At 43.5% G+C, this 26,890-nt stretch overlaps 1 protein-coding gene across 3 annotated transcripts in view; it reads right to left on the reverse strand.

The window, feature by feature from the left end:
• LOC138488561 (uncharacterized) overlaps window positions 1-26,890 on the reverse strand; it is a 290,790-nt gene that overhangs the window by 160,800 nt on the left and 103,100 nt on the right. For all 3 annotated transcript variants that reach the window (XM_069615640.1, XM_069615638.1, XM_069615639.1), the window contains exon 4: window positions 8,669-8,748. In XM_069615640.1, coding sequence (XP_069471741.1) covers window positions 8,669-8,748 — 80 coding nt within the window. The remainder of the gene's footprint in view (window positions 1-8,668; window positions 8,749-26,890) is intronic.

Genomic DNA, 26,890 nt, shown 5'->3' on the forward strand with positions numbered 1-26,890 from the left:
TTACATCCTTAATATTCTGGAACGGTTCTCGTTCCTCCCCCTCAGGGATGTGTTCTGCAGCCATGGCTATGATGTCCTATAGCATATAAGTGAATTTTGCTAGGGCACAAGTAGTGTTGATTGACTTCAATGCCATGCTACTAGCAGAGAAGACTCTCTTAGCTAGTGTTAAATTTCTTATGGTCTGTCTGGAGGTATAGTTCGATAGGCAGCAGCCTTGGATGTAGAGGTGGGTGCCTGTACTACCAGGTTTTCAGGTGTTGGATGCTTATATAGAAAATCTGGGTCTATACTAAATGACTTTTACTTTCTAGTGAGATTTTTGTTAACAGCCGGGTTCGTATCGACCATTTCCCAGTTCGCCATCACTCTTTTTTTGTAAAGCAGAGTGGAAGGGTTAAACAGGATCGTTCTCTGGACCCTTGTCGAAGATGTCAGTCGGGAGGATAGCTCAGGGGCAACACGTTTGTCTTGGAAGCAAGACAGCGCATAGCAACATAGGTTTGAATCCCAGTCTCACACTTAGAAACTGGTCTCCGTATTAAGAGTGTTATAAATTAACAATTATAAATATAAATTATAAGATCATCCTGCTGAAAAACTGCAGCAGGCCTTCCCCCACCCAGGAATTCAGTGACCCTATACATGAGAGATCTACAAGAGGCCTATGCATGCTCTGAGGAATCTGTAGTTGCAGAATCTACCTCAGGAGAGGTATCAAAGCCATTTGCATTCTGTAAGGAATCCAACAAATGCTCCATTCGTGATTTCTCTGAAATAAGTGCCTCTCAGACATTTGGGGGTATCACTACATATTATCTCCACCAAAAATATTGCTGTATATATGGTCGTCTGGAACGGCCATAGGTGATATTTTTGGGGGGGGGTAATGTTTGGGGTTTTTGGGAGCAGGGCTTGCAGGGGTGTCCCCCGCAGGTTCCATGCCTTAATATTGCCGCAGAAATATGGCGATATTTTTGTATGGTGATATGTTTGTGGGGATATTAACACATGGAACCCATTTGGGTATATTCGAGTCCAAATGGTGGAGTGTTCTGTTCAGAGGACTCATTTTCCTCAACGTTAGAGGACATTGACTTGAAAAAGTATTTTTTAGGTAAAGATTTGAAACCCTTCACAGGTTCCACTGAAGTCATCGACCTCCCATGTGGATTGACTATCCCCAAGTACAGCTGCAGTCACAGGGAGCACCAGCACGGTCACCATCCCTTCCCAGAGGGAAATTCTGTAATGCAGCCCAGCCAGAGTTCCAGGATGGTTGGGGGTGATGTCCTTCATGTGGGTTGACTGTCCCTCATGTGGGTTGACTGTCCCCAAGCTCAGCAGTGGTTCCAGGGAGGCCCGGCACATTCCTTGTCCTTTCCCGGAGGGAGAAGCTGTAACGTAGGCCAGCCAGAGTTCCAGGATGGTTGGGAGTCATGCCCCTGGCATTTGACACCCGTCTCCCATGTGGGTTGACCATCCCCAAGCACAGGGGCAGTCCCAGGGACCCCCGGAGGGAAATTCAGCAACTCAGCCCAGCCATATCTCCAGGATGGTCGGGATTGATGTCCCATGCCTTGGGCACCCATCTCCCATGTGGGTCGATCGTCCCCAAATCAAGCGGCAGTTCCGGGGAGCCCCAGCAGGGTCCCCATTCTTCCATGGAGGTCAAATCTGTAACACAGCACAGCCAGAGGTGCCGCCTGGGCTTACGGACCGTCAACCCACATGGAAGACAGCCGCTCCAAGGGAAACAACAATGTTCTGCTGGTATGGGGGGCAATATGTGGCCTGACCCTGCAATTGTGTTCCAGCCCACCAAAATACCTCCCCAGACTGCCCACACCACCAACAATCCAACCCCAGTTCCAACCACCCCACTGACAATACATAGTAAGCGGCCCCCTCATCCCCCCATTTCAAAAACAGATCCCTGGTGGTATAGTGGCATTGCTGGGCGTGGATTGAGCGATCAACGCCCAGAAATGGTTCAAGGTAGGTGTTCTTGCAAAGGGGACACCTCCCTTGATCTAAAAGGCACAATAATGCCACAGAGCCACTCTTTTCTCTCAGTATTCAGATTTTCGTTAATTCTTTCTATAATATCAACACTAAATTCATCAGTTTCACATTTAACGTCTCCTCATTGCTTCTCCTGGGACGAGTGGCTTGCACAATATAATTATTCCCTCTACGCCCCCTGTTTTTCCTGTTCTGCATTACCTTGGACTGTGAACGTCTTCGGGACCCTTGTTTCTCATGGAGCTTCTCTCTTGCCACGCATCACTGTCAGTTTATTTTTGTCAGCGTTTTCTTCCTCTGGGATTCTATTCTCCTCGCAGCATCTCAGTGTTCTGCTGAGTGACCAGACACCCTGCTGCTTTATGCTTGTGGCAGCAACGGCAATGGTTTGTGGACCGGCTATCCACCACGGATCCTTCGTGGTCTTGTCACCACCTTTGTCTGGGATCCTGCACTTTCGGCTTTTCATGCTGGGGATTCGCCATGGCTCTGGTGTCCTCCTTGTTCAGTATAGTGAGAGTTTGAACTTATGGGCTTCCCGGCTCATGCCTACTCCGCCTCCTCCAGGTGTTACGCAGCTCAGGGCCTTCCCTTGCATACGTATGTGTTCCTCTCTCTTTCTGTTGCTCGTCGAGTACACGCTTTTCAACATATTCATCCCAGTGGATTGGATACTCCTAAGCGACATGTTCTTTTTCTATGTGATGAAGACATCTATTAAGCGTCTCTTCATGCCCGTCTTGTAAAGGTCTCTGGTATTTTAGAGCATCCCATGTAGGCCAATGTGTGTATAGCTTTAGGGAGTTCCTCACAGGAACAGGAGTCCTTGTCCTCTAAGGGGGCGTCTCTCCCATACAGGGCCTACTTGCCCCGACCGCTGGGGAGGGTGTTGCAGAGAGGGCTCATCTCCCTACCCTCACGGGCAGGCAGAAGGGATGAATTCCCTTGATTCGCCACACAGCCCACACAAAATGGGAACAAAAATGAATGACAAAACCATACTGAAGGAGTTGCACTGCAGGTGAATGCCTGGGAGCCTTAAGAAGACCAAGAAATCAGACTCCAGAGAATCTGATACAGAGTCAGTGGCTTATATGAGAGAAGTACAGAAAGGAGACCTGTGGAGAACAAGGCACCACTGAGGTAGCGTGAGCGGAAGGAGTTAATCCGGACGCTGGAGGGCAGGGGAGCCACGGAAGATATGTGGCACAAAGGGGTATGCATGAGTGGCAAGACGCAGATGAATCATAGGTGGTGGGACATACCAAGACAGGAGAGTGGATTACAGACGTCAGCCGCTAAAGTTATAAAGAACCTCGGAGAATCCTGCAGATGGAAACAAGGTGATTGCATCGAAACCTACTATGGTAAGACAACCAAGAGAAAAAGGCTCAGGGGGATGAGACAGGGATTTGCTCTTTGAGAAAGCGGTTGTGCCAGCTGGAGCCAGAACAAAGTTCTTGGAGCTGTTTGAGGAAATGAAAGAACAGGGAGATATTGCATGCTGGAACCGGGAAAGAAAGTCCTACATCCATTTGGGAAAGTGATTAAACTGAAAAATTATGCTGCCTGGAACTTCCAGAAAAAGTTCCTAAAGCCATTTCAGAAAGTGATTGAACAGAGAAAAGCTGCATGAAGGAAATGCAAGAAAAGTTTCTAGAGTCATCAGGCAGCAGTAAGGATGGTACGAGCACAGAAAGGAGATGTTGTAAGGACATTGCACTGCTAAAAAGGTACAGAGAGCGAGATGCTGCGGAGGAAAGGCTGATTTTGAGGAGACGCAAGAGGGTTTGGAACAGAGGTGTACGTGAATGGCGAGAAGCAAAGAAGGAGAGCAGGCGGCAGGCAGACCAGAGAATAGAGAGGGGTTCGCCAGCCACTGGAAATGGTTAGAAACAGGGAGAATCCCAGAAGATGCAGACAGGGCATCCGACGAAAAACCTTGTAGGTTTACACAACTGGCAAACCCTCAGAGAAGAGGGATAATTAACAACCCATTGAGAAAGTGACTGACCTGAGAAATGTTACCATCTGGAACCAGAAGGGAAAGTTCCAGCGCCATTTTTGGAAGTGAAAGGATAGAGAAAGGAGGCATGCTGAAACCGAAAGAAAATGCTCTTGGAGCTGTTTAAGAACCTTTTCAGCAAGGGAAGGATCAAGCCAGTCATTAATGCCTCTGAGAAAAAGGGACTGACAGAAGCATTTATGAGATGGTTCAGGGAAAAGGGGGTTGACTTCTCCGTTACTTCTTCCCAACACATTCCTGAACCCCAGAGGGAAGGTGGTCCTAAAAGTGTCCTGCTAGCAGTGAATTCTGCTTGTTAACAAGCAGCCTGAAAAGGAGCCACAGATGAAAGAATTGTGGATTGGAAGGCAAGGGAACATGTAATTGTACATGTAATTGTTTATTTGTAAAGCGCTTATACACAAGTGAAGTGCTTCAAAGTGGGAAGGGAACAAGGCAATACAGTAGTCACTAGCATACTAGGCCTGAGGCTTTTCTACTAGTGCAAGTGCATGACAGGAGGAAAGGCGAGAAAGGGAGGAGGGGAACAAGGGGAAGAGGGGGAGAAGGAAAGAGCAAACAATCAATAAGCTGCTGTACTAGGCCTAACGACTTGTCATATAGTACAAATGCATGACGAGGAGTGTGGAGAGAAGGAGGGGTAGAAGGGGGAAAAGGACATACAGAACAAACTACCGTACTAGGCCTGGTGACATACAGATTGATTGATGATAGGTAATCATCAATAATGGGCCTATGCACAAGTGTTTCACGACAACCAAGCTTGGGAGAAGAGACAAAGGGAGGAGACCGCCTCTGGCTCCAGTGTGTCTGGAAAGGTAGGATGTGAGGCAGGTTCCCAAAACTCCCCTGTCCTTTGTCTGTAGGAATGCCTGAATGCAACCAGTCCTGGTTGGCTGGCTGTCCTTTTAGGACAGCCACCCTGCTGTGTGATTGACAGCCTAGGCTGTGCATGAATGGGAGAAACCAGCTTAAAAGGCGAGGGTTTGGGGACTAGAGTCAGAGTCGACCACTGGGAGAAACACCCAAAGAAACCGTGAACGAAGCTTGCTGCATCCTCCTGGACATTTGAATTGCCCGGTGAAGCCCTGCTGCTGTGCTGAAACTCCTTTTTCAATTTGACAGAGAGGCTCCGGGAGGGACGACTTCTTCCTTTGGGTCAGTGGGACCAACTAACCCAGAGACGAACTCCACTGGACCATCTTCCCCGACTGGCTGTACTTCTTCGTTACTGCAAGAACCGAGTGCCAGGGGTCGAGAAATCCGTAGTCGAGTCCAATGTCTGAAATCCACCCAGAAGCTCCAGGAGTCTAAGAACACTCCAGAAGCAGGACGACCAGAGCTAGAGTCCGCTCACCAGAGTTCAGAACCCAAAGAGTGGAAGCCCAACCGGTATCCAAGACTGCGATGGTGCCGTTTACCAAGCGCTGAAACCGCAAAGTGCTGCTGAACCAAAAAGAGACGTAGCTGCCGACTACCTCCAAAGTGCCACCGCAGGAGCCCTCCAGACGTCCTCCCGCTTGTCCCCACGACTGAGGCTCAGGAACCCAGGGTCTGCAACGCTACAACAGGACAGAATCCAGCTGGAACACTCTTCTTCAAACCAGAGGTACTTTTTAGACTTGGGGTACTTACCTCAGTGTCTTTGAGCTGTGCCTTTCTCAGTTGAGACTTGCAGTGCCTTACCTTTAGAGTGTATTCCAACTCTCCTTTCCACAGGCCTAACAGCTTGTGACCCTACAAGTGATTTTTCTACAAACTAATACTTTTTGTGCCTAAGCTCCATAGACTGTGCTCCAATTGACTTTGGCTGTCCTGGCTCCCTACAGACTCTTCTAGCCCATTGACATTGATATTGTTTGTCCCTCATAGGTGGTCATTTGTTTTAGACAGTTACTGCTGGGAAAGGCTGGTCTAGATTTCATTGGAAGATGTAGTTGTCCTCACATATACTGAGAACCTGTTTAACCTTCTCCTTCCTTAAACATTTCCTTTCTGCAACTCAGAATCTGCAAAGTATAACTAGTGCGATACATGAATGCCATTACTGTCCTTGTGAATGAAGTCACCTCAGGGTATAGGAACTGTGTAAGAAGCATATCCAAAGTATCCACTAACTTAGACTGATTCTGAAAAGTATATTTACAGTGTTGCATATCTTTCCCTTTTTAAAGAACGCTCATTTAAAAATTGATGTTAAATAAATAAATTACTATTTATAACTGAAACCTTGAGTGTAAGTGTTACTTGTATTTACGAATGTCATTGCTACAGTGCTATAAATTCACATTTACCCCTCTTGAGCTAGGCCTGGCTGCTTAGTCACACTACCAATTTGTGTAGTACAGACCTATACTAAAAGGTGGGTTACCTAATACCAAGCGGACAAGTGTTGTGTAGTCTCACACAGTGTTACTACATCAATTCTTGCCTAACAAGGAAGGAAGTAGGAGAAAGGAGGTTAGCAGGGAAGAGGGAGAGAGAAAGAGGAAGGTCTTGAGGAGTTTCTGGAACTTGACGAGGTCCGGCTCAAGACAGAGAGGCAGGGAGGCTGTTCCAGAGGGAGGCACCTGCAGAGGATAATGTTCTACACCAAAATCTCAGAGAAACGGCTCGCCTGCAGAGAGTTGGAGGTGGACGAGCGGAGGGCTATAGAAGGAGAGTATTTAGGCAGAGAGCGTTGTAGGTAGTACGGGCCCCGGCCCCAGAAAGCCTTGTGGACTATGCAGAGGGGCAGTGCCCAAATGGTTTAAGTAGATGAAGGTTTGCTGCATTCTGCAAACCCTGCTGCATGTTACATAAACAGAAATCTGAATTAGGAAAAACGTGGCATGCATGAGGAGGAGTCCAAAAATACAGTACTGTTGCTGCATGTCGGATCCAATTGAGCAGATAATTTGCACTTAATTGCCTAAAACCATAGTAAGACTTTCAAAGACATACTGTTTAAGGCATGTTCATCTTGGCATCACGAAGGATAATGCTCGTTTTAGTGGAGTTCAATAACAGAGCCAGTAATACAACTACATGATTAGATTTATAAATCATCCGAGAACCATTTCTTGTGCACAATGTGTCACCAGACTCGTACAAATAGTAATAATATATAAATAATAATATGATGCAATGTACTAACAACTTAAAACTTCAAGCAGCCAAACACCAATCAAATCAACAAATGATGATGACGTCCAGACGAAATGCATGCGCAATAGAATTCAATTACAAATGCAGAAATTCTTGACCACAGAATCAAGAGCGAGAAGTGTGAAAGATCCGTTGACTATCTGTCTGAGAAATTCCTGGAAGAAACTTACTGGTTTGTTAGGTGTGGATGCATACAAAGATCCTGGTGCATCGTTATGGATGAATCCCTCTATTAAATTAGAAAACAAAACGTTATTCTGGCCAGAATGGTTTTTGGGTGGTGGCAGTTGGATTGATGATCTCTTTAACGAGGGTAAATGAAAGAGTGCTAGGGACCTACAACAACAATTTAATATTGACAATTTCAGATTTTCAGATTACAGGAAATTGAAGATTGCTGTTGGTGAGATCAATTTCCAGGCTAGGTTAAATCTGGATTTTTTTTTAGAGAAAGACATTGGTGGGTGAGGGTGGCTTAGCTAGCCGGGTATACAAACAGATTGTGAATTAATATAAAGGCAATGATTTGCTGAGAGATGAATGGAGTCAAAGAATTGGCTCTGACATTAATGTGGAGACATGGACAAGGATGTGTGCAAATGTCAAACTCTGTTCCTTGGGTCGAACTGAAAGAACAAGACAAATTAAGATACTAAACAGGGTCTATTGGACTCCTGAAAGATTGTAGAAGAGAGGTATGAAGGATGATCCGGAGTGTTGGGCGTGTGCTCATGAAACCGGTACTCTGGAACATATGATGTGGGATTGCAGGAAGGTGCGTGAATTTCGGAGTGAAATTTGTATAATTTTGGAGAAGATCTTGAATGAACAGATTGGTTTTGATTTTGAAACATTGATACTCGGAAATGATGTAACCCTGGAGGAGCTCACTCAATGCCAAAAGAAGTGGCTATTTAGAGGTGCCATGGTGGGTAAAAAATATCATCCTCAGGAATTGGAAATCTGCTATTACTTTTGAGAAAGTATGGTTGAATGAAATGCATAATCTAGCGGATGTGGAGAGATTTTTATATAAAAATCAAGGCAAGACTGGGTTGTTTACAAAAATTCGGGGAACATTTCTTGCAATGTACTGAACCTGATAATTGTATATTGTATGATGTGAACCGTGTACATTTGGGGGGTATTTATGTGATGTTTTATAATTATGTATATAGTTATTCTAATCTTGATGACATTTCATGTTTTGTTGTTGTATTTAAATAGAAAATAAACTTATTAAAAAAAAACAAATTCAGAAATTCACTAGCATGTTGCCTTTTTTTAAAGTCCCATCCAGCTCCAGAAGTTATCTTGCACTCCGATAACCTCTGAAATGTGTGCCGTCTAACAATTACAGACCTTTCCAATTGAAAAGTAATATTATCCAAAAATGCTAAAATGGGGTAGCATAAAACACACACTCAATGTAACAAGAGTAGTAGTGTACCAAAGAAAAAAAAGACTTACCCGCCAATAACCAGAACATGATCGTCTATTTTGAATGTATCAATGACGAGCTGCAGGCAAGCAACAGCTCCTAAGCGTTCCTGTAACAAAAGGGCAGTTATTATGGAGGTATTGTTAATAAGTAGTATACTCATTTAGCATGCCTTTTTAGAAAATAAAATGCTAAACTAGCAAGCTTCTTCATAATGCTGGGCAGGAAAAGAAACTTCTGCCTCTATTCTCCTCTCCCTCCCTCTTTTTTCTCCATTAGTGAAGACATACTAGGCAAGATTTAACCTCCATTCTGCCTAACACAATCATTGGTGGAATCATGTATTAGTTGCACTAGACCCTCCATTCAGCCTGATGCATTTATTTGGGTAGAATGGAAGTACCATTCTATGCATTTATAAGTGGAACTAAGCGCCCCCCTGCTCTGCCCAATTAATTGGTGGAACCAGAGCCACCAATATGTTCATTGCATTAATTAGTGGAACTGGAGCCACCAAATCAGCTCAATGTATTCACAAGTGGAGAGAGAAAACTCATTCTGCGTATAGCATTCCTCTGGGAAGATAGTTTCTCCAATCTTCCCCATGGATTACTCCTAATGTAGCGATTTGTGAAGCCAGAACCTAAATCCTGCCCAATGCATTCTTTAGTGGAGATAGAACCTCCATTGTTCTCAATTTATTCATTAGCAATGATAGCCCCAGCACTCTGTCTCATGGCTTCTTTAGATGTGTCTGTGCCTCCTATCTGCCCCATGTGTTAAACAGCAGAGATTGCACTTCTATTGTGCCCATTGGCTCATTATCAGAGCTAGCGGCAAATGCATTAATTAGAAAGCATGTCCCTTCTGCACCAGGCATTTCTTTGTCAAGACATAACCTTCACACCACCCATGTATTAATTCGTGAAAACAGCATCTCTATTCTGCGTCATGAATTCATTCATCGAGATTGATCCGCCATTCGTTACCATGCATGCATTACTATAGATTTAACTTCTATTCTTCCTAATGAAGTCCTTAGTGAAGAGAGGGCCTCCATTCTACTCAATCAATATGTTAGTGAAGATAATTTGTGCACTCTACCCAGGTATTCTTTAGTGGAGAGTGAACCTCCAGTCTGCCCTTTGCATTCAACCGCTGAGAATAGAGCAGTCTGTGCATTGCATTAAATCTGTGGCGCGCGTGGTCAATGCATTAGTCAAGACAGGATCTCCATTCTGCACCATGAATTGATCAGTAGAGTTTTAACCTCTGTTCTGCCTGATGTTGTCATTAGTCAAGATTGGTCCTCCATTCCACATGTGCTTTTATGAGTGTAGAGAATAGAACCCCCTTTCTGCCCACGTCAATAATTAGTGAAGATTAAAAATGTAGTCACAACTGAAAATGGCTTTTCATTACTTTTAGTCCAAAGCAGTCTTTTCCCACTCTTGCATTCAGTCTTTGCTCTGCCCTCCAATCTCCTCTCTCCGCCTCCTGATCCCCTCGCTCCAAACTCCTGTCACTTCCACCTCTGAACACTCACACTCTGGGCCGGGCATTTTATACTGTGGTGTTCCCTCCCTGTGGGGCCTGGCTTGAAGGAAGGTCCTGCAGATGTGGGCGATGATTGTTAATAGCTTCTGTTGGCCCAGGTCAACTGCGTGTGAGGTGTGTGGACTAGGTGCATGCTGTTTGCATATTGAAGCTAACAAAAAAAAACTGTTCCGACATCTTTAGTGGGAAAATCCCTACTGCTATGCATGCACGAGAACACCAGTCTTCAGCAACATAGCCGCTTCCATTCAAGCTCTTGTTACACTGACCATGGGTGTCACTAGAAGTTTGGAAGTATCCCGACAGAATTAACGTTCTAGTTGCATGATATCCCGGGATTACCGGTATATTACAGGTGGCGGGAAGAATGGTAAATCCCCATTCCATTGAGTCTGATAGGACTCCATGGGCGTGGTGGTGGGGGTGGATTTTCAATATTACCAGCAATGCCGATGACGTAATGCTGTTTGTTTTTTGCCAGTGGGGGCATGATGTACCAGCTCTTGGCTGGAGGTAAATCAGGCAAACCCCACCAGCAAACATGTAGCTTGGCGGTGCGGTAAAAGTGGAGGGAACGGAATTACCACCACTTTCTTCCCCGCACAGCCAAACTCCTAATGACCCCACATCTGTTTCTTTCAGTTTCTGAGTATTAATGCGGCTGACAACCAAAGACTAACCTGCAAGACTAAAATAGTAGGTCAGTGTTGGCGACGTTCTTTCTTATATGGGCAATGGGTCTCTTAAAGGGTAAGTGTCCAGTACAGAGAATATGATGCAGACTATTGCCAAGCAATAGTGCATACACGTGTTATAAATGCTATGTTATATCATATCAAGTGGTAGATACAAAGTGGTGGTTACTAATGGATCCGTCCCAGACCTCCCCCAGGTCCATCATCAGCTAATCATGTAAGGGACCGTGATCATTTATAGCAGAGAACACCAGAACAAATTACTTACTTGTAACTCTGTATTATTAAATTGTGATTATAGTTAGGTTACAATTCTTCAAAGGCAGGGATATAGTTCAATGTTAAAAGTGGTTGTTATAGCACAAATCTATTATTGGTATGATTGAAATGGTGCAACCTTGTCTGAAAATGCAGTTGTTTCAGAGCTCAGGTATCCGACCAAACAGTCTAGTGTTTGAATAAATGGGGCCTTGAATGCCCAAGTTGGACAGGACGACACCCTAATGGCTAACTTTGAACTAATTGCCCAATCGGGAACAGAACAGCTGCAGTGGTGTCCAGGCCAGAACATTGGTAACAGAGTGCAAATCAGTTCTCCATCCAGACTGAGCAGGGTTTCCGAAGAGCCAGCTCTTAACCACAAAACAGGCTTAATATGCAACACACTCTCTGCTGCAGCAAATCACAATGTCACTCAGGGACTTCTTGCACTTGCTACATAGAAGGCCTTTAACCACATATGGAGACTTGTTATTCCACACATGAGAATAATTAAATTCAGCAGTGGCTTGATTAACAGTGTTTGCACTATATATTGTTCACCCACAGCGTTCATTCCTATATGATTTACTAACCACTCCTTTTAGCATATTTCGTGGTTAGAGAGAGAGAGAGAGAGAAACTGCCTTTCATTGCTCCTCTTTCTTATTGCTCTGGAGCCTCTTCCAAATAATTTGAAGAATGATAGAGAGCTCCTAGTATTTAAAGTGGCAGCCATACAAATCAATTTATCATCTTATGCAGATGCAAATTTGCTTAATCTAAGCTCTCCCAGAAGTCAATCTTCTCGGTCTTGATACTGTCCAATCATTCATCGGCTTTGGGATACTGCTTCAGAGAAAAATCTGTTCACCTTTCTCAGAAATCCAAATACATCTTACAAATGCTGCAAGACTCTGGTAGTCAGTTGGTGAGTAAGGGCAATTAAATACTTTTGTTATTTTTTGCCAAATATCTAAAGGAGATTTACTAATTTCAGACATAATCCTTTCCAGGAGCCAGTCTGCTCCAATCACTTTGCATTTTTTCTGCTGAAGATAGGAGCTGCTGCTACGTTTAATCTGTGCTGAGCCGTGACTTTAAGTTCAAGGACTTCCTTCAAATACCGACTCACAGCACGTAGCGCTGCATGCAAGTCCGTAGGAATCCAGTCTGTCCCAGTCCACTCACATCCGTGCAGTAGACGTGTAACCTGAGATCTGCGGGAAAGTGCTTTACACCTACAACCCCCGAGCTGACCTTTGTGAAGACCGAAAATGCCTGAGGCTGCTGGCCCATTCACCAGGCAGAAACTGTTGCTGCATCGTTGTCAGCTGGACCCGGAACAACAGCACGGCGACTGTCTGACTGAGGCGAGTGCTGTGAAAGACGTTACTGATGCTGATAAAGGAAACAAGGCTAAGCCTGTATCATCGCTGTATGCCCTCTCGGCAGCCCAGCTTTCCGGCTTGGACTCATCCAACATGTCAATCCTCTTTCCTTTACGAAATTCCTTTAATCATTTAAAATCAGTGCCACCGAAGTCCGTACATGAATCCGACACTGGCAAAGAAAATGACTTGCTTCATTTGGTCGAACCTGTTGCCAATGCGGCACAGTCGAAATTCGACATAACTGATACTAAATTAAGTATGCCAAACATGTACACAGTACAAAGTGACGCGAAAGGAAAACTACCGGACAATAATCTGCATGTCGCTTGTCATAGCGAACAGACTATCGATTGTTCGACACCTGAGGGCCATCCTACCATAAGTCTGATGAATGATGATGACGTCAATGCCACTCCATTGCAACCACTTCCATCGACGGCTGAAATGTTGAGCATGAGTGTGTCTCAAACAAAACATGCCTTGGTTGCCACAGAAATGCTGCCATCAAAAGAACGAGATAAAGCGACTTCCAGATCTTCGACAGTAAAGGAAATGTGTGATAATCTAGCCTGGTAAAGCAAGATACGCGGCCAAGTGTCAATGACGGGTTCGACGTATCATGGCCCTATAAGAAATTAGATAGACAACGCATCAGAGCTGAAATTGCTAGAGAAACGGATGGTCAAGACTTTAGGCACGAACGCCATCCCCGTTTTGACCCCGCAGCGAGAGAGGCATGACTAACAGTGCGCCTTAAGAGAGATTTTTTTTAAATTTGAGAGAAAGGCTCAATGAGAGCAGTGAGTCTCCTGTCCCGCTATGCATTCCAACGTTCACACAAACTGCCTTCCGAAATCATTATGGTGTGAAAATGTTAGAGCTGGTGGCGAAAAATGCAAGGAAGCCTGGTTCAGTAACGTTTCAGGTTCAAAACAAATCTGATTGGACAACCTTGAAATGCACACAAAACATTGAACATGCTGGTTTAGTGAATGGCAATCTCCATGAAGAAAGCCTCTCGTCTGAAGGGCATCCAGGATGTCACACAACAACTCTACGTCAAGTCGGAAACAAAGTGACCAATAAAAGCAACCTGTCCGTGGCTGCCGGAATACAGATGCACAACAATGTGCTTGCAGCAACAACCATTGCAATGCTACCTTTTGTGAAATTATATGAGGCTCTGAACGATACTCTGAAGGACCAAGGGTCTCTATTGACGACGCTTAATTCCAAATTAACGGCAGTGGAAAACTATACAGAGCGAATCCAAAGCAGGCTAGACGGTGAGGCGGAAACCTCTTTGAAATGGTATAATCGTCTAAGTGATCTAGCCAGGAACGAGATGTCCGAAAAATCAGAATGAACGGAAGCAGTACTAGAATGCACCAAATGGATGAGACAACTTTGATAAACTCATACCGACTGCAACGACGGACGTTTGTAAATGTTTAAGCAAAGAGACTTTTGAATAAGACGTTTTAAAAAGCAACTCCAAGGCTTTGTCTAATTCGTCCAAGATGCAAAACGCACCCATAGTAGGGGTCAGAAATCTACCAACTACCAGCTTGAAGTCTAAACCTATGAAAGAAACCTCCAAATGCCTAGAATTGCTAACCGAGCAAGCAAGGGCAACGTCGGAAAAACCTGACAAGCTATCATTACCAGCAACAAAGATTAGGGCTGTTGAATGACATTATCCCAAGCGCCACCACCCATCTTGATGGACAGCAGTTATCAAATTCAGGAAAGGATACAGCTCCCCATGGCAGGGTGATGGGAAATAATGTCCACCATTGTCAAATGTTATTAGTGAAACCAAACTAACGTTTGGAATTTTCACAGGTTCAACGAAGCAACCATCTACAACCACTGAAAAAAAGAGGAATCCCTGTCAAAATAAAGGCTTGGCTAAAAAAACGAATGCGAAAGCGGCAACCCGAACAAAATCTAGGTCGAACAGTTCAACATTTTTATTAGAAATCTGTCTACTTCTCCACAACTTGCATTCTTCGAATGACCCACTCAGAAAAATCAACGAGAAAAAACAAAGTCACTGCAGGGAAATGTCATCCATGTACAAGAATGTACAAAATAATCCATTAGTCTGAAAAAACAACCAAGTTTGGAGGCTGGTGATGTGGGAAAATGGAAATAAGTAAATCAGTTGATCTGGCAGATCTCTCCACATATTCTATTGAAGATGCCAAGCAGGATAGAGAACTGTAGTGAATATTTGGCGCCTAGTCCCGTGCCTAGGAAAGTAACCGAGTCAAGAGCTCGCCTTAGTATGAAGAGCGAGTTAAGAGATCAGAATTCTGGAGCTAAAATATTTAATGGTGAAATATCACTAGAAAAAGGAGGAATGTTCTAAGAAAATCAGTTGAACCCCGGTCAAATGATCTCAATTTAAACTTGAATCCAAAACTCACTCTTGCACAAAGAAATGAAGCAAAAAAACAACAAATAAACAGTGAAAATTGAGCAACACTCATTTTTGTCGGAAATTACAATTGGAAAACATATTTCGTGATAAGAACGAGGTGAACTTGAATAGGAGAAAGGCAATGAAATTTCTTCATTGTGGATCTTCCTTGAGAACCATAACAACTGAAGATATTGCGATTGTGGAATACGTTTTAGAAAAACGATCTGACTGGGTAATTTTGCACGTATATTCCCAATTGGATTGAAAGAACGTTATGGGCTGCCAGAAATGAACTTTTATTCCTTGGTTTTGAATTAAACAGTTACATTGAAACTGAGAGTCGACGACCTACAAATTCACTAAATTTTAGCGAGAACCTAACCAATAACAAACAGAGGAGAGTCTCGCTTCAGGAAAGAGATGATGAAACAAGAGATGGCTATGAAGTAACAAGACGTCACATTGACAACCTTCAAAGATCAAAAAAGGCAAAAGATAGACGACAAAATCACTGTTAGCTAAATACTCGGACACAAGGCACTGAGTGCTCGCTCTTTTCTTGGAACACCCAAGGCTTCCTGCATTTATTTCAAGATACTGGGCTAAAGAAAGACGATCATTTTCTGATTTGCCTTCAGGAAACTTGGCTGCGTGAAACACCAACATGTGATGGATATACAATTCTTCTTAATGCATCTAAGAAAAACAAGACAGGTCATTCCTTTTGTGGCTCTTGACTATGATAAAGAATAACATACAGAGATAAAAAACGACTCCTCCAGAAAGAACAACAAGTTATGGAATCCGAAGCAGCCATGCACGGAACAGAGACATGATCATGAAGGGAAATACATGCAAAAACCAAAAAATGAACGGGGGCACTCGGTGAAGAAGGTCCTGATAGTAAATTTGCTCGTAGAAAATGAGGACAAAAATCTTAACCGAAGAAATGCGATGCTCTTACTTCACTGCGTGTCAAGACTGAGAAAATTGAGAAACGAAGACATAGCAGTAGTAGAATACATCGACGAAGATCGAGTAGACAAAGTGATTTTACATCTGAAGTCGACATCAGACAAAGAGCTAATATTAAGAGAAGGCAAAGAGCTGTTGAAACGAGGCTATGAAGTACGAGAAATACACAGTAAATCAAACCTGGAAGACAAGAACAATGAGCCAGTTATTCAAGAACAGACAATGACGACAAAGGTCCCACTGGTAACAAAAAAAGCGACGGAAAAACATCTGAAAGAAATCTTTAAAATAACAGTGGCAAATTGCAATTCGAAGCCGAGAGAGGGGGAAAGAGAAGAGGTAAGAAAAAGAGATGTTAAGAATAGAAATGGAAAAGACTCCAAGAAGACTGGCAATGGCTGGCAAGTTCTCTATCGACAGAAGGGAATCGACAATAGCAAAAAAAGAATGCATCAGCGGTTGAGGAGACAGTGATCTCATGGAACAAAAGGGGTTTCAAACATTTGATTAACAAAGACAACCCCCAATTAACCATCGCCACAATAATATGCCTGCAAGAGACCTGGATAAGCGACCTCCTAGTATGTAGGGAATTTGAGATCTGTTTCAATCCAGTGAAAAAAGGACTTGAGGGGAGGCCATCAGCAGGGCTAATTACCCTTATAAGAATGGGCAGCGGATGGCGAATAATAGACAAAGGCAACTCAACCAACTTTGTACAATGGACATTACTAGAAAACTAAAGTGACTAAAAAAAAAAAAAAGAGGCTTCGACGCTCACATTGGTGATAAATGTATACTGGAATCCAGTAGGAACAACAACTGATCACTTTCTGGAAGCAATAACAGAATAGTTGCCAGGTTGAAAAAGAAACTGCAAACTCTAATAATCATATGCGGTGACCTAAACATAAAATGCTTAAAAGCAAACGGTGGCACACGACTAGAAGCACTAAGTTTGGGTACAACAAACGCAGCCAGATGGGTGCAAATGGCAAAAGGATTTAATTTGCACATGCTAAATGGTCAAACAATGGGAGACATTCCCGGAGTTCATACGTGGTCAAACGGCCAAGTGGCATCGACAATTGACTACATATGGGTATCCTCGACCATATTACGAGAAATAAAAAGTTTTGAAATTGTGGAACAGAAAGACAGTGATCACAAAATCTTGAAAGCAATTTGGTGGAGCGAGGTAACGTCAAAAACCCCACAAGAAATTAAAGTGAAAATCCATAAATTGGATCTAAATCCGTCTGTCAACCGATTAAGGTTGACGAAGAAAGACATACTAACACTGAAAGGTCAACTCAACGAGTCGGTTAATAATCAGACGGGACACCTAAACTATCACACACTGCTGGAGGTTTATATTGTAAAGAAGTCGGGGCTAAAAAACGAAGTTCTAATACCTTTGCATACATACAGCAGTGAACTGGTGGAAAAGAGTAAACAACTAAGAAAGGAAATAAGAGAATTTAAGAAAAGAAAAAAAGACTTGAGTGAGGAAAGACAAAGGAACATCAAGAAAAGCCAAAGCCAATACAAAAACTGGCTAATGGAGTTCAAATACAGAAGACAACAAGAACAAGGGGAGACAATGCTAAAGACTCTGCAGATGACAAACACAAGAGAAACATGGGACCTAATCAACAACTATACACTGAACCAACAAAATAGGTTAATTAGTGGTGTCTACGAACTAGAGTGGATAAAGCACTACACCACAGTGTTTACAGCACAGATAGAAGACGTGGATCTCCTGGAAGCGATAACCGAGCACGCCTGGATGACAATGATGAATGAGGAGGAAATAGAGATCGCAATTCGGAAACTGAAAGACTCCTCTGCTGCCGGGACAGACGGTGTATCAATTATCCACTTGAAAAAAGATTCAAAACCATGGGCATCAACAATAAACAAATTATTCAAAACAATCGAAATGCAAAGAAAGATACCTGAAATCTGGAACAAAAGTATAACTGTCCCAATCTATAAAAAAGGTCAACGGGATAAGCCGACTATCAGCCTATTTCGTTATTAGCAACAACAGGAAAGCTATTTGCGGCAGACCTACAGAAGAACTTATCAATGTGGGCAGAAACGAATAACATCATAGACCCCCGACAATCAGGGTTCACGAAGAGAACAAGCACAGACTTAAACCTTTTCGTTTTGACAATGTTAAAAACAAATGCATTTGAATTTAAAAGAGAATTGCATCTGGCATTCATTGACTTAAGTCAAGCGTTTGACTCTGTCAACAGAAGGAAGCTTTGGGAAAAGCTACAAAAGTGGAACTGTCCCGAAGAACTACTGAGCCCCATAAGGGCATTACATCAAAACACAACAACACAAATCCGGCTGAACGAAGAGGGCAATTTGACAGTAGATATTGCAATTAAGAAGGCCGTAAAACAAGGCTGTCCGCTTGCTGCTACACTATTTACATTGTACACCGCTGACCTACCAGACATAACAGCAAACACAAGACATTTCAGTCCGAAAATAAACGATCAGGAAGTGGCGATAATATGTTACGCCGACTACATAGTTCTATTGGACGAAACAAGAATTGGACTACAGCGACTCCTAACTAACTTGCAAAAATATATGTCAAAGAACGACCTGACGATTAACATGGAAAAATCGAAGATCATGACTGAGTGGTAAGAACAACACTGTGATGAAAAAATTCAAATGGGCGATGGGAGGAAAAAACCTAGAACGAGTGCCGAAGATAAGATACCTGGGAGTTGGAATCAACATCTGGAGAGTGGAAAAAAACTGAGAAGATGCCTTGTTTGCAAAAGTTAAGAACTTAAGTGCGCAAGAAAGAGTCATGAATGGTAGATCCGGTAAATTCTCTCTATTGCTGGTTAGAATGTTTTATGTACAGAAAGTACTACCCTCGCTAACATATGGGAGCAAAGCTGGAGTGAACCTTTCCCAAAAAATCTGGCCCAAGTTGGAAAGTGGTTTTTGGAAACCACTATTGAAGCTACCAAGAAACACCCCAATTGTAGCAATAAGATCTGAGCTTGGGCTGGAGTCTTTAGAAGCCACCATGAAATGGAAATCACTAGGCTTTTTTGAGAAAAATCAGTTAAGAGAGCCCTGCAGAGGGCTATACAATCTTGGCAAAGAAAGGCCAGGGCAACAGTTCAACTCACCTTAATCACCGGAAAAGTGAATGGAGTCGGATCTTACTAGAATTGGAATCTTCAGAAGAAGTACTGGTGACAACCCCAATAAAGTAAAAGAAAAACTCTTTAGACAAGACTGGATATCAACCAGAGAATCTAAAATGAAGTTGAAGAACATAAAGAACATGGCAGGGGAGCATCGGAAAAGAAATGTGCTTCCGGAGTACTTGTCAAGATTCCCCTCAAATATCCATAGAGGTAAACTGATGAAAATCCGACTAGGAGTTTATCCAACTAACGAATATAACAATAGAACAGGAGGTAGAGGAACGAACAAAGGTCGCTGTAGATTTTGTCTGGAAAACCATCAACAGGAGACACTGTTCCACCCTCTCGTGAACTGCAGAGCAGTAATAAAAGAAAGAAATGAAATGCTGAAAAGTCATATGTCATTATAACACACAGAAGCGATGATGATAAATGGGATTATTTCATCCAAGGAAACCACCACAGATTGACCTGTGCGGGAATAAACTTCTTGTAGAAAATGTTGACAGACAAAGAGTCAGAAGGAGAAATCACGTAAAAACTGAAAGATATGGGAGAAAAGAGGGAGCAAAATTGACACATTTTTAGTTGGCCTAAAAATAGTGAATTGGTCATGAAACAGTAGAATGTGTGATAAAAGTTTGCATGTAAACTACATTTTGCACAATACATTTTTTTAAAGGAAAGAATAACATAAAATTGGAAAGTGATAAAAATCTCAAATCCAAATATGTTTCTGCAAGGAACAACACTACAAAGTACAATGCAAACCCACATCAAAATCAAACAACTTTTGATTATAAATACTTACTGGAACCCGGCAATGATCTCGTTCGGGAAGTTTATTGCATTGGTTACTTCTATAATTGATTGTATGTTAAAATTCACTGACCCAATAGTCTGTGAGGACTTAAACTTCTCTTGGTTCAATAAAAATTGGCTGCCGAAAGATCTTGATGCAAACTTAGACGATTGCAATGTGGCGCGTGGGAACCGCTGGGAGAAAAAACTAGAGATCCGAAACTGTGAAATGTTAAACGGTCACACAAGAGGTGATATTCCGGCATCCCATACTTGGCATAGAAATAAAAGTCATAAAACGTTGGATTACATCTGGGCTTCGAAAAACCTCTTAAGCAAAATTAACTACTTGAAAATAATTAAAATGAAAAATAGTGACCATGATGCTGTCGAGCTGACCTGGAAAATGGATATGAGCGCTGTTGGAGATTACTATGCATGTAAGAGATTAAACAAGGCCTAAATCGACTAAAAATAACTAAGAAGGAGATCGAAGATTTGACGCATCAAATTTCAACTAATGACTCCTTAGATACGAGACATGTGAACTGTGCACCGCTCCTATCGCAATTTAGGGAAAGTGGTTTCAAAGTGAACCACCCTAAATGTAAATATCCCTTTAGCAAAAAAGTGGCTGAGAAGAAAAAACTGAATTTGGACACTAAGCTCTTAAAAACAGGTGATTCTGAGCATCAATCCCAAGCGATCGGGAAACAGCGCCAAAAATATCGAAACTGGCTTGTATCAGTTAAACTGATTCACAATCAAGAGAGAGCAGAAGTGATATTAAGATCAATATGTACTCATCACAGCAGATACCTAGGTAATAATCAATGAAGGATCCTTAAACCAGGATGCGATGATGAGTAATTGAGTAAACACTGACGTTTGGGTGAAACACTTTACAAGTGTGTTTAAATGCTCCACACCAATAAAAGCCATCTCCACAGTAGAGACGAAAGAGCCAAAAAACCAGGGGCAGCAGGCCCCGACGGTCTGACAAATAGTCTGCTAATAATAAACAAAGAGCAGTGGGCCACCTTCATTGAGGTACTTTTTAGAAAAATCTCAGTGGCAAGGACAATTCCATCGTCCTGGCAATCGGCGGTGGTTGTACCGATATTTAATAAAGGCAATCAGGACGATCCTTTCAACTACCGTCCGATTGCCTTGCTCAATGTCATCGGCAAAAATGTTGCCTCCTTCCTTCAAAAAAGGTTATTGAAATGGGCAAATGATTTGGGCCAAACAGTCTTCACAAAAGGAGTGAGGACTGAGTTAAATCTAATCTTGCTAAATCTGTTGAAACGTGAGACGATAAAAGGCAGTAAAAATCTGTTTCTCGCATTCGTTGATCTGCGTCAAGCCTTTCATAGTGTTAATAGGGGTATGATGTGGCAGAAACGACAGCAGTGGGGCTGTCCGCCGGACCTCTTACAACCACTCAAGGCATTACACTCCAATACAACAATTCGGGTAAGAATCAATGCTGAAGGCGAATTAACAGGAAAAATTCCAACAGAAAAAGGCATAAAGCAGGGCTGCCCGTTAGCAGCCCTAATTTTCAAACTGTATATTTCAGATCTGTCTACTTCCTACTTAGAACCAATTCCTTTCCCTCAAGAATCAATGCACATCAAATCAGTTGGGCAATCTATGCAGACGACTTGGTGCTCATAGACACCATGCAAATTGGCCTACAGAGGCTACTAAGCAACCTTGAAGCTTATTTGCAAATGAACGATGTGCAAATAAATGTGAACAAATCAAAGATGGTCTCCTTTGGTACGAAGCTGGGGAAAAAAAGAGGAAAAAACTTCAAATGGTTTCCAGCTAGCGAGCCTCTTAAGAATAAAGACTGCATGCGATACTTGGGTATTCTCTATAATAAATCAATAAGAAAATGGGAGCGGACCCAAGATTTGAAAATGAGAATGCAAACGTGATGCTTCAAGGTGCAAAACTACATGCTCAATATGGCAAATTCACCTTGAAACTGTGATGATGTTCTACCGACAGAAGATTGTGGCAACCATACCTTTCGGTAGTTAAGCAGGCTTTAATATAAACTGTGTAATCTGGAACCAACTTGAAGGACAATTTTGCCAAAAAGTTCTCAGACTCCCTCGAAAACCATCAGTGACTGCCATTCGCTATGAACTTGGGTTAGAGTCATTATTTTCAACAGTCCTTTGGAAATGGTTGGCAGCATTGAGGAAAATGCAATTGGAATCTACTCCATTACCTTATCGTATTTTGAATCCGACTCCAGGAAAACCTTATATTGGGCTGTTGAAGGATTGGATAGGCAAGATCCATTAGCATCTGACTCCCGCCAGTGTTGAAATGGAAATAGTATTGAACAATCCTTGTGCGGCAAAGAAAAAGTTAAAGCTTTGTGACTGGATACAAACCAGCGATATAAAAATGAAAACTTTCCACAATACTAAACAAATGGAGAGGATGCACTTGGAGTGGATCAAATTGCGAAATATCTGGAAAAATTGAAGATACCATCGGGATCAGTTTCTGAGGCTACGTTTAAACTTATAGCCAACAAAAGAGATGTTGTTTCTAAAACACGACAAGACCACTCTGAATAACCAGTGTCGTTTCTGCGAGAACTCAGTGGAATCGTCTAAACATTTGGTCATCAAATGTCTAGCTTTGAAAGATTAAAGAAACAATTTTGTTGAGAGAATTTGCTCCCCACAATGAGGATTGGTGGTACGCTCTGATTGCAGGCAAGAATTTCAGGCCAACCTGTGCAGTGATTGATTACCTTGATAACGTTTCGATAGACATGTGAGAAGTGACTGAAATCTGCTCCTGATTGAACCAATGTTTTCTATCAGACAATTAATTTGGTAATGGGTGGTTAACATTTGAAATGAGATGAATGTAACAAAGTTTGTAATAAACTACAGTTTACAATAAAAAAATGCTTTCCTCAATTGTGTTTACTCTTTCCAAACTGTCATGTATCATGGTGGGTATGGATTACAATTATTAAAATGACTGCACCAAACTATTCTGTATTCTAGCCTTGCTGACTGTTACTTTGTGTAACTTCTTTACTAGGGTGGCATTATCTACTCCCTGGGAAACCTGAGGCATCAAAATAGAACTTGCCTGAACATACTTGATTTTAATTTGTACCATATTCCATTTCTGGTTGGACTAGTGGCAAAATGGTTTCAACAGGAAAATCCACATACGTTTTGTCCGAAGCGGCTCAAAGTTGAGGAGAGTCCTGCCTTCTGCCCACATCTGAATACACTATGACAACTGATTTGCCCAAGATTCAAGCTAACAGAGGTGCCCTTCTCTAGTCTGATACAACTTTATCACACGAGGGGTCAGAAATGAGAGACGGACACAAAGTTGTTGTATTCTTGGCTAAAGACATTTTTATTAAATAAAAATGGGTTGTAAAAACACTGTTCTAGCCCTATTCTAAAGAGGAACTTCCCTACCTAGAAACTAAAACTAAGGATCAGTCTGTGTCAGGATGTCAGTAACGGAAAAGCTGTGCTTGTGTCCAAAACAACCTATCCTGACCCTCACACTTATAAACAAAAAACAAAAAGTGCAAGGGAATGTCTTTAACTTGATGTTAGAAAAAGTGTTCGGAACCCAAAGTGTAAGAATGCCTCCATTGAAAATGTTCTCAAAAAGGTAAAGACCCCTGGATCCAGAAGGTGGTCCCCTTCCCCTGGATTCTTCAACAGGATGGCAAAAACATCTCTTGAGCTAACAGTTCCTTTGTGTCTTCACTGGACTCACAGTTCTTGTTTAACCAAAAAGTTCTGTTCAAGCAAAATGTTATGCAACTGTCTTTCTGAAAAAGTTCTTGTATCATTGCAGATTACCTGGTGTACTCCCCTGCCAGGAACCTTTATACAATTTTCAGCTGCCTGCTGTACTCGCCTGACAGGACCTCTGTTTAGCGTTTTCAGACCACCAGGTGTACTCTCTTTCCAGGAATCTTTGTACAATTTCAACTGCCTGGTATACTAGTCTACCAGGACTTCTTATGTGTTTCACAGCTCCTTGATACCATTTCAGCATATACTATGAGGTGCTTGGTATATCCGTCTATGGTAATATTTGCTTAAATATACTTGCTAAAACTCCTCCCCCACATTGGCATCTCATGCTTCTGTATGTGATTGGGGTTTGCCTTTGTACTTTGCCTTGGCTGCATTCAAACATTCTTCTTATTGGGTGTTTATTTATTTGACACCTGTATAGCGCACAAAACCCAGAGGTATCTAGGCACTTTTAAATTAAGAATACGGTTACAGTAAGTGCTTTAGGTTACAGGAAAGGAAGCGTAAAAGGTGAATGACATCATGGAATGTGCAAAAGGTAATACATTGTACGCTAGGTGCAAAAGAGAAGTAAGAGAAGTAAGTGTTGAATTTGTACTTTGCCTTGACTGCATTCAAACAAACTTTGCTTTTGTATATTTTCTGAATTAGCAATCTTTTACCATTCAATCACTGTCAGAGTGCCCCAGCTGCTTTGAGCAGACTCACTGGTTTCTTCCAGCGTCTCTGATGCTGCTCAAGCTTTTGCGGTATGGCTTCTCCGCCCATTTTACAGTTTGGAGTGTGCGGACGCTTCTCCAGCATCCAGCATGGCTCCACAGTCACAGGCCAGCTTTCCCTTCCGGCCCGGGATAAAGACTGCTGTCCTGTCGGGCGGCCTGACCTCCATGAGCTTTTGCAACGCTCCCGGTCTCTCCACGGCCCTCCTTACTCACACGCATCGTCTCTTCCCCCTGTCCCTGCGGCCTACTCTGCTTCGCTGGCTCTCTGTGTGCCTCACATTCAGGAGCCTTAGTGTGGAGGGCAACGTATCCTCCTGCACCTCTCTCCTCCATAGGGCGGTTGCCCTTTTTTAAATTTCCCGCTCATTGCAGGTTTGGAAAAACAACTAGTCTGCATGTTGTACTTCGAGCTCCTGTCACTTTGCACAAACTCCCTTGTCCTCCTCCTTGTTTCAGTACCCGAGTAGGTTTGGGAGTTGAAGCCCATAACTTTCTTTGGGCTTTTAACTCCTGGATGGTTTTCCTCACATATTTCACAAAAAGGCACATCAAGAACAAAAGGTGATGTGTGAGTTGTGGGTGTTTGGGTTAAAGGTGGGGGCCAGACTAGAATAACAATAGGTCATTAAAAACTCTGGTATCGAGGGCGTGGCCTGGCTGGCAGCTAATGGTGGTGCAAACCCAGTATCTCTGCAGCCCCGAGCAGAGTCAACAGCTTTTGCAGCCTCTCAACGCCATGACTTACAGCTATGCAGCTAGGGAGGAGGTCCTGAATGTGAGCGCTACTCAAATCCCAGACCATTTTGCCTGAGACGCCAGGCACTGTCCTGAATTTCGAGCAGGCGAGTCTCTGACCCCTGGCACGTCACATCAAGACAACATGGCGGCTGCCTGCGGTGACGCAACCATGGGCTTCGGGCCGTTTAGAACCCGAACGAGAGACAAGCAATGCGGTGCGGCATCCGGAGCTTGGGGGACAAAACCTGGTGGTGAGCCCTGCTGCCTGTGTGTCACTGTGGCGAAAAAAAGCACTTGGGAACAGCGGTGTGCCTGAGCTGTACAGAGCATCTTTCCTGCAGAGGAACCGTAGAGTTCTCGCCTCGGCTCCAGCCCCTGCATATCTCACAGCCGCCAGGATGGATAGAGCCCATGCACAGAGCCGGGTGGCAGCGGGAGTCTGTCTTGTTGGATGACGGACTCAGTTTTGGATTATAACACCCAGTGGAAACAAGACCTTGTTTTCGGCTCAGTGTTCCGAGCCCCCGGCAGCGGTGGTGTGATTTCCGCTTTTACAAGTAAGCGATGCCCCCCCGACCCCTGGCTATACCCGTGCCTCCTACTGAGACGCAGTGGGTGGTGGCCCGGTAGGTGCAGGATTGCCCCGGGCATTCAGGGGGCTTCATATTTGGTGGACTTGCGGCCTTCACTGAACGGGTAAAATGCTTGAAGGGGTTTGAGGAGCACTTGTTTCGGAAGGAGGCGGGTATCTGCACAATGATTTATATCTCAGTCAACTATACAACAGCAGAGATTGTCCCAGCGCAGCGCTGCATGTGACTGTGGGAGGAATAAGCGCAGCTCAAACTGAATAATTGCTTCTGGCCAAGTGTTTTATTGTTTGGGGTCTGCTCCTGAGGTCTGTTTGTAGACTACTCTACGGGTGAGGGGGGGGGGGGTTTGATACCCATCCTGAGGTGTGCTCTGTTATAGCTGGAGCTCTGCTGAGATGTGACCCTGAGCCCAGCTCTGGATCCTAGAAGTTAAAGAGCCTGGTGCAGAGCCTCTGAGAGGGAGAGTGTGCACGTCCAACGACTACTGTGGTGTGCTCGTCTATGGTGGAGCCAGGGGAGTCCTGGAAATCCAGGCAAGTATTTGGGGTGTACACCCATGTAGAGACCTACCAGGCTGGAGTGTTCATCAGTGTGACGCACTAAGTGGACCCACCGATGCGCAGGATGAAATCTGGAAAGACCAAAGAGAAGTCAATGACCGCCATGAAGGACATGCTTCAGCAACCAAAGCAGGTCCCTGATCGGACGCCTGCAGTGGAGGAGGAGGCGCAAACGGCCACAAAGGGAGATATCCTACGCCTATTGCAGTCTATACAGAAGGAGATAGCGACGACGGCGGCAAAGGAATTAAAAAGCTCCTTTCAGGGCGCTGTTGAGCAGCCGAGGAAGATGGCCGTCTAGTCTGGGAGCTCCGTTCTCGCCCACCAGATTGTCCGTTGTATTGGCGCTAATCCGCACTATTCTCCCAAGCTGGTGCCACGATTTTGCTGCTGGGGCTCTTCTGCTGCTGTGGCTGAAATTTGGAGTATTAACGCAGCCTGTATCCTGAAGATTGGGCGCCTGGGCCCGCTGCGGCCTCCCTTCCTGCGAGTCCACTCTT

Source organism: Ambystoma mexicanum, chromosome 9 (genome assembly GCF_040938575.1).
Source record: "Ambystoma mexicanum isolate Mex_15411 chromosome 9, UKY_AmexF1_1, whole genome shotgun sequence".
NCBI classification, from domain to species: Eukaryota; Metazoa; Chordata; class Amphibia; order Caudata; family Ambystomatidae; genus Ambystoma; species Ambystoma mexicanum.